Genomic DNA, 7,865 nt, shown 5'->3' with positions numbered 1-7,865 from the left:
GCCTACCCGGCCGCAGCAGGGGGTCCCAGGCGCGGAGTAGGCAGCCCACGCGCAGCCGTGCCCGGCGGGACTGCCTACCCGGCCGCAGCAGGGGGCTTCAGGCGTGGAGTAGGCAGACCGCTCGCAGCCATTTCCGTCCCTGCCCCTTCCCGCCGGGGGCCAACCTACCTGTGGCGCAGCAGAGGGTCCAGGCCGACGGTGGGCTCGTCCAGTACGAGTAGTGGTGGGGCGTGGAGCATCGCGACGGCCAGCGAGACGCGCCGCTTCTCGCCGCCGCTACAAAAAGAGGATGACATAACTGACTATCTTCGTTAATCCCACGTTAATAGACATGACTTTAAAGGAAAATTTTTAAAAGGCCGGTGACTGTTTTTTTGAAACGATAAAAAGATTCCGAATAAACAGGTATACACTACACAGTGAAGAACAAGCAGTGGAAGCAGTACACCGATGGGTCGGGATCGGGGATTCCCGGGTTCCCCTTTCCCGGCCTCTCACTCCGTCCCTTCTCCCGAGCCCCGAGCCTCGCTGCCCTCCCCCTTCTCTTCCGCTCTTCCCTACCTTCGCCAGGGCTCACACGGGCAGACGCGTCACACCGCCGCGTCCCCACCTCTGCAGGCGCAGCGACCTCCTGCAGCCCGCTGCGCGCCGCGCCCGGGGCGGAAGCGCAGACGTACCTGTCGTACCTGCCGGGCGTGCGCACCGGCACGTCCGGCACGGTCACGACGAGCCGACACGCTGCGGGCAGCGAGCATCGCCCGACCGACCGACCTGACCTGCAGTGCGATCCAACTCGAAATCATATTTGAGATGCACGCGTAACGTCGCACTAAGCAATCGGTGGAAGACCGGCTTCGTCCAACTGAGGAATTTTTAACTCCCCAAAAATATTTTTTGGGAAAATTGACCCCCAAAAATCTTGTGTTTGTCCATTTATTTTCTGGGAATATCAGGGGTCCGTAACTTATCGAATAAGCGAGTTTTAGGTATCTGTATCTCGTAAACGGCTTGCGTTATTAGCGTTATGCATCGTATGACTTGTTCTCCTGCGCATCTCTGAATTTTGTCGTTGTATGCACGCTTTTAACTAGTCAATATGAGATAAAGATCAAACGTTTAGCTTAAATGATAAGTTACGGACCCCTGGGGAATATTTCAATTTCCCCCCGTTTTTTCGAGAAGAATACCTTGTGGATTCTTACCTGAGCGCGCCGACGAGCTCGTGCGACCCGGGCAGGCGGAGCGCACTCACCAGCGTGTCGGTGGACTTCCTTATGGCCGCGGACTTCATTCCCATCAGGCGGCCGAAGAAGGCGAGCGTCTCGCCGACCGTGAAGCCGTCGTGGACGGCCACCTCCTGCGGCATGTACCCGACGGCGCGGCCGGGCACGCCGGCGAGGGGGTCCCCCGGAGCGCGGCCGAAGACGCGCACCTCGCCGTCGTCCAGGGCGAGCTGCCCGACCAGGGCGCGGAGCAGCGTCGTCTTGCCGCAGCCGCTGCGTCCCAGCAGCGCGTACCTCTCGACCACACACAGAAACACGCACGATTATTTCGCTTTGCTTAATATTGTTCCGCCTCGCTCGAAACTAAATGGCGCCAATTAGATGTCATTCGTAACTCCAACACTACACGCCGCAGGTGTAATTCCTATGCGCGGCCCTCTACTTTGGCGGGCCGGTTTCTGGTGTCCGGTCAGCTGAGCGGAGCGGCCGTGGCCGCCGGTCTGACCACCGGCCGCCGGCCCGGCCTGACCCTGACCGCCGAGGCTGTACTACTACTTACACCTCGCCGCGGCGCACCGTCATGTTGACGCCCTGCAGGACGGTCTCCGGGGCTGAGGGGCGGCGTCGTCCTCGGCCTCGGCGGCGCCAGCGCCCGTACTCGTGCCAGGCCTCGCGCACGCTCACGGCCATCACGGGCTCGGCCACCGCGGCCTCAACCTGCAGGTGGAGGAAGCGCACTCGTATACTTGTTAATGTTTCAGTTTTCGTTTGGTAAGCACTCACGTTTTGCGCCCGTTTTCCTGGTTGCATGCGGATTGTAACCAGCAAACCTAGGAGACCGCCTTTCTGTTGCCTCGCCTGGCTGACTCTACCAATCGAGTTTTCTACGATGAGGAGCTTGAGGCCGCCGATCTCTCCGGCCCCCCTCCTCGGGCTTCAGGCATTAAAGGTCCTACTGCACTTCAACCCCGGCCTAGGCTTCTAGCCACATGACACCCCTCTCATTTCTCCCTCGAGCACTATAGGGTCGCTCGGATCGTTTGGGTCGCTGTAGGGTCTTTAAGTCTGAGCAGAAAACCAAAACTCGGCCTCTGCGCACGCTCAGAGACCCAAGCGACCCTCTTGTTTGGATGCAGCTATCCTCTCTCTCTCACCTGGCTGAGCTCCATGCTGGCTGTGGACGAGCGCGCGGGCGGAAGCGCGCCTCTGTCTCGGTCCAGTCGGGTCCACAGAATGCCACTCACTGTTTGTTGTTTGCTCTATGATCGGGGCTCCACAACAGGCGGGCACGGCACATACAGAGAGCGCGAGGCGCAGAGAGGACAGCCGGAGCGCGAGCGCGGGCGGCGGGTACCGCGGCGGGGGCTGGGGACGCGCCGCCGGCGGGCACGCGCTCAGGGCACGCGACCGAGACGCGCACGGCAAAAATTAAAAGGGATTTGATTGCGAAACAATTGCGATAAAGAGCGCCCCATGGAGATGGAGCTTAAGTCCCGCTGGATGCGGCACCGATTATAGTTCCGCGGGGTACGTGCAGCTCCAGCCGGGGTTTAGTTTCTTCACCAGACGCCCTTCTTTCATATGCTATACAATGTCCCAATAAGTGTTATTCTGAGTGGAAATTTGAACCGCCGCCACAAATTTCGGTCGGTTCAGTAGTACTGAATCAGTACTTGACTGAACAAGCTTCCCGTAGTCAAGCGGCCGCCTGGGAGATAGGCAGACCCGCTCGACACCCGAGTGCAACAGAACTGCATGCCTCACAGGCGCTACCAGAGGGTACACTAAACATGGAGGAGTGAGGAGAGCGATATTGAATGACACCGCCCCTTTGGAGTCATTCAAGAGGCGTTCGTGTGGCTCTTTAAAAGTGATCCTGACCGAGTTGACTCTAATTCGCCGATATTTTCGTGATACGGATGCAGTCATAACACTCTTACTGAGCGATGTAGAAATCATGTCCATCTATCCGGCGATGAAAAACCACGCATCACTGAATTTGAACGAGAAACATGACTTTCCCGTTTAAACTGTAGCTCAGCAATTTGACCGAATTCGACTCTGTTTTGTATCTACCGAAAATGAGCGCCCTGTCGCACCGGAAGCCCAGAGCGAATGGGCAATCGGTCCAGGTGTAGCAAGTAGGTAGCTGAGAGTGGGCAGGAAGATTAACTGGGGGGAGGGGGGCAAGGAGGAGATTGGTTATACCTGATGCCTTTTACTGATTTCGGCTTACCAAAATAGATTCAGTAGCTTTTTTATAAGTACATTCGAATTTGTGTGCGAGACAAAAAAAAAGTTACACAGATCACATTCATCCTGTGCTAAAACTTAAGTCATACTTAAATCATAGTCTTCCAAACATGCCTGTCCAAGCCACTCTGATGACTAGTTATCAATCACAATAATGTTGAATTGCTTTTGGACAACCGGTCATGTATTACAATTTAAAATAAAGAGAAAATAGTATATACAATCTTACAATATATCAAAACCCACAGAAATAAAATACCGTACTTACTCATAGTAGGTATGACATCGTATAACATGGAGTAACAAGAAATGCAGTCCATTTAACTAAATACATCTGACAGAATTTTATGTTCTCGCCATTGTGCTAGATAGGGAATAATATATACACAAAAATAAAATAATAAAATGAAAATAAATTGAACTATTTGTCTAGCATGACAGTTGCAATCTACAAAAAATTCTGCATCCCAGAGGTATCAGATCTCCACAAGGCCCTCTCTCATAATAAATTAGAAATATTTCAAAGAAAAAAAATTACTGTAGGGAACAGGATAAAATCGTTCAGTCTAACGCGATTTGCATATAAAGTGTGGCATTTCACAGCAAAGCTGCACCACAATGTGACTTACGGTACTAAACATTGCATATTCTGTAGTTTAGTACAATTTTCATAATAACGGCACAGATGAAAAGAGATAGCCAATCACAAGGTAAACTTGGCACAGGTCATCAGCTACATAAGGTTATGCAAATGCATATCAATGATTAAATCTACAAATGTGAGATTATTGAACAGAAACGGATTCATTCTGGTAGGAAAATACTACTTAAGTTATGGTGGTTATGAAAGAAGAAACCACCAAACCACCAAACCTTTCTTGTGAAAATACAGTATTAAGACAGGTAAATAATGATTGGATAGTACCAAATTCCTATGGACAAACTGATATGTGAAGATTGAAGATGCAGATGTTTTGTCAATTCAACCAGTGGGTCATTTTCAGAAGGGAGAAGAATTATTTTATCTAAATTTTAGAAGGCCCACTTACATATTCTTTTCTCATGTCCATGTCTACAAAAATTATCTACAACATTAACAATACTTAACATAAGTTTGGCAAGGGTGAGACTAAACCCTTCAAAATTCAAAGAACATTTACATCACAATAGTCAAGCATATAAATTGAGATACAATAATCTAAACAACAAATCATAGAAATAAAAACCAAGAGCAGTTTCAAATTGACAAACATCCAGATTGTATCACAAAAGTGGATTAAACATAAAGATCCATTCACCTTTCTATCAAAATTCTAACTTTAAAAACATGTTAATTTTCAATGTACATAAAAAAGGGAGAAAAAAATATCACGCCCCACATGAAGAATACCAAGAATCTGAGTACCCGACAAGATATGCAAGTTATTGGCTAATTAACACATACAATGTAAAATTTTACATCACGATCATATTTGTAAACATCGAAAGCTGATAGTACTTCAGAACAAAGTATTGTAAAACATCATATGGGGACAACATACAATGAACAACAATATTGCTGACTAAATACGCAGAAACAGGGTGCAAAGAAACACCATGCAGTACAAGCACTCGGATTAAAATAGGAGTGTCATATTTGCAAGAATGAGAAATTCAATTGCCAAATTTTACATTGGCATTGACTTTTTTAGATTCAGTAGATTCCTTTAAGAGAACCAAATCAAATGAATGTATGGAGAGAGTTAATGGAAATATGAGTTAAAAAAGGATGTTGGGAGGCCTTATCAAATCACAATAATATCACAGCAGTAAGGCCAGTCTGGTAGTCAAACTATCCTTGAGTCAACACAAAAACAAAGAAGAAAAACAAAAAATACCAACAAACCAACAAATTGAACAGTCCATAAAAATGGCAATGCTACATATAACTATTGAGAGTATATATCATCTTCAGTTCAGCCAAAAATTATACAATGAGATTTAAGTAAATAAAGGTAGAGAAAAGTAGAAGTGCAGCAGCCTCTTATACATTTTAAAATAGCACAAAGGTATACACGAAAGTATTGGTGAACAACTAATAACGAGTTACCAAATAATATTAACCTACCCTGTCCCTTCTGAAACAACTGAGTAAGGCAGATAAATAAATTTAAAAGTAATTGGAAGTAAGGAAATAATAATTGTTTATGCACATTTTTTTGAAAATATGGTGACTACAAGAGATTCCTTGAGACTACAAACAAGTTAATAAAAAATAAAGAGATAGGTAATCTAATTGTCTGAGAATTAAGTCAGTATTGCTATTAATATCATATCAATAATGTAGTAACACATTTTTTATGAGTCATAAATGGGTAATGGGTGAGCTTCTGAATTGAAAACAAACTGATCAAGACTAATCAGATACCTATCATCCGAAAATAATAAGTATAGATATTTCAGAGTTTCTCCAAGAAAGAATGATTCCATCATATCTTTAGGTCTAGGACTTTGGGTTGACTTTACATTACCAATTGAGGTGTATCCAACAGATGTCTTGGTGTACTTTTCAAAGGCCTGGAACAAAAATTCAAAGTAATATCCGGTTAAGCAGTGTGTTTACCCCTCATGTATTTTGTATCTGGAAACTTCATTGACTCACCTGAAAAATTTCCCATCCCCAGTTTTGGTAGGTTGTGTTCCCTGTCAGCTGGTACATAATATACAAACTCTCTAGAGTTTCTGGTCGTAGTAGATTATGAGCATCATTAGTTTTTACAAACATATCATCTTTTCCAGTGTCCTATACCAAAAGAAAGCAAAACAGGGTTTCAGACAGGATTAAAAAGAAAACAGCTAGGAAAGCACAGAATCATTTATCTGCAATGACATATTGTACCTGTAAATTAAAATAGGTGATTTCGGCAGCAAGTCCTGTTGGTTGATCTTTATAGGTCCGATAGCATGTGTATAACAATTCACTGGCAAAGTCCATATGTTTCTGAGGAAGGCCATAATGCACACCTAAAGCCATTGTCCCAGGTAGGTAACAGGTCAAGTGATCCTAGAAAACAAAATTGTTGTGAGGGCAAGAACTAGGAATAAAAATGAGTCATAAAGCATTACAGCTTTAACAAATACTTACCATTTTTGGTTTGAAATCCTTGCCCCCAGTCATTAGCTCCCCAATAAAAAGATACTTTTTACGAGGTGTGTGCCGAGCAAGGTGTTTTTCAACTCCTCTCATTGCTTCTAAATAGTCATCCCTGAAACTGAAACAATGATATCACAGATTAAGACTAGTAACTGGGGACATAAAGTTACTTGTTTCATGTTTGTTTAATCCAATTCACTTACTAATCAACTGTCTGGCCAGTTTGCAACCACTGCTTAAGGAGATATTCATAGTATGAATCACCCCGGGCCCCTAGAGTTATTGTGGAGTAAGTGCGAAATTGTCCGGTGTGGGCATTAATAAAAATTGGAACAAGTCCGTCAGTCTTTGGTAAGCGGTGAATATGCTCTGATACTCTTGAAACAGCTTTCTAAAAATATAGAGAGAAAATAATAAGATTAGTCTTAAATCAAAATTGAAGAAAGAAACCAAATAATAACAAAACAATAATCACCTCATATTTAGGATCACCAGTAATGCGACTAAGATCTCGGAACTCAAGTTGGACAGTTGTGACTTCTGAGGTGCTGCTATCAGGGCTCCACTTAGGTGAATGAGATTTTAGAGAACCAAGATTGACATCAGAAAATGGAACACCGGAGTCAGATTCAAAGCATGGAAGCAGTCTATCTCCTAGCTCCACCTGCAATTAAAATTAAAATGTATACAAATTAATTGCTATGATTGTTGTGACTTTCTAAGTGGAGACTAAATTTGAAGGCTGAAGACTTGACTAACCGCTTTCTCTAAAAATATCCTTTCAGCGCTGAGGTGGTAAGCACTAAGTAAACCTCCTAGGACTCGAATAGTCACTTCAAATAAGTTCACATCCCGGTCAGCATTTAACCGTAAGGAATGTGAAACCCATTTCTTTGCCTCATCAAATTCTGAAATGGCAATATAGAAAATTGTAAGTAACAATTACATTTAGCAAGAATAATTGCAAAAATAAAAAGTAGCAGTACACATAATAAACATATTACCATCCTGTAGGCCCATAATGTACATTGTATCAAGAGAATCAACAATCGTCAATCCTAGGCCAAACCAATCATGGTAAGTGGCAGATATTGGTTTGAGATTGTCATGACCCCATGCATACTGTTTATAACCTTTCCAAGCATGTTTGAAAGCATTTAGAACAGCTTCCTGTCTTTCATTTGATGGGCCACTGAACTTCATTGCAATAGGTTTCACTAGAGGATCCAGCTAAAATGGAAACATATCATATAATT

At 44.6% G+C, this 7,865-nt stretch overlaps 3 protein-coding genes across 3 annotated transcripts in view; 1 reads left to right on the top strand and 2 right to left on the bottom strand.

Annotated features, from left to right (window-relative positions):
* Window positions 1–7,865, top strand: part of LOC113218021 (protein takeout-like) — a 244,964-nt gene that overhangs the window by 136,218 nt on the left and 100,881 nt on the right. The gene's annotated exons all lie outside the window — the stretch shown is intronic.
* LOC127749113 (ABC transporter G family member 23-like) lies at window positions 7–2,532 on the bottom strand. Its single transcript, XM_052265911.1, has 4 exons — window positions 2,378–2,532; window positions 1,783–1,940; window positions 1,203–1,517; window positions 7–276 (listed from the first exon to the last, which is right to left on the bottom strand). Exons 1-4 carry the CDS (start codon window positions 2,390–2,392, stop codon window positions 165–167), a joined length of 600 nt encoding a protein of 199 aa, XP_052121871.1. The 5' UTR covers window positions 2,393–2,532; the 3' UTR covers window positions 7–164.
* Window positions 3,426–7,865, bottom strand: part of LOC113217995 (endoplasmic reticulum mannosyl-oligosaccharide 1,2-alpha-mannosidase) — a 15,685-nt gene continuing 11,245 nt past the window's right edge. Inside the window, exons 4-11 of the mRNA XM_026438112.2 lie at window positions 7,614–7,839; window positions 7,369–7,517; window positions 7,085–7,273; window positions 6,813–7,000; window positions 6,601–6,727; window positions 6,355–6,519; window positions 6,118–6,258; window positions 3,426–6,032 (exon numbers count right to left, since the gene is read on the bottom strand). Coding sequence (XP_026293897.1) covers window positions 5,814–6,032; window positions 6,118–6,258; window positions 6,355–6,519; window positions 6,601–6,727; window positions 6,813–7,000; window positions 7,085–7,273; window positions 7,369–7,517; window positions 7,614–7,839 — 1,404 coding nt within the window. The 3' untranslated portion in view covers window positions 3,426–5,813. The remainder of the gene's footprint in view (window positions 6,033–6,117; window positions 6,259–6,354; window positions 6,520–6,600; window positions 6,728–6,812; window positions 7,001–7,084; window positions 7,274–7,368; window positions 7,518–7,613; window positions 7,840–7,865) is intronic.

Source organism: Frankliniella occidentalis, unplaced genomic scaffold, assembly GCF_000697945.3.
Source record: "Frankliniella occidentalis isolate FOCC.00 unplaced genomic scaffold, Focc_3.1 Scaffold32, whole genome shotgun sequence".
Classification (NCBI taxonomy): Eukaryota; Metazoa; Arthropoda; class Insecta; order Thysanoptera; family Thripidae; genus Frankliniella; species Frankliniella occidentalis.
The sequence above is the reverse complement of the archived record's forward strand: the minus strand, read 5'-3'. Positions and strand labels throughout refer to the sequence as shown.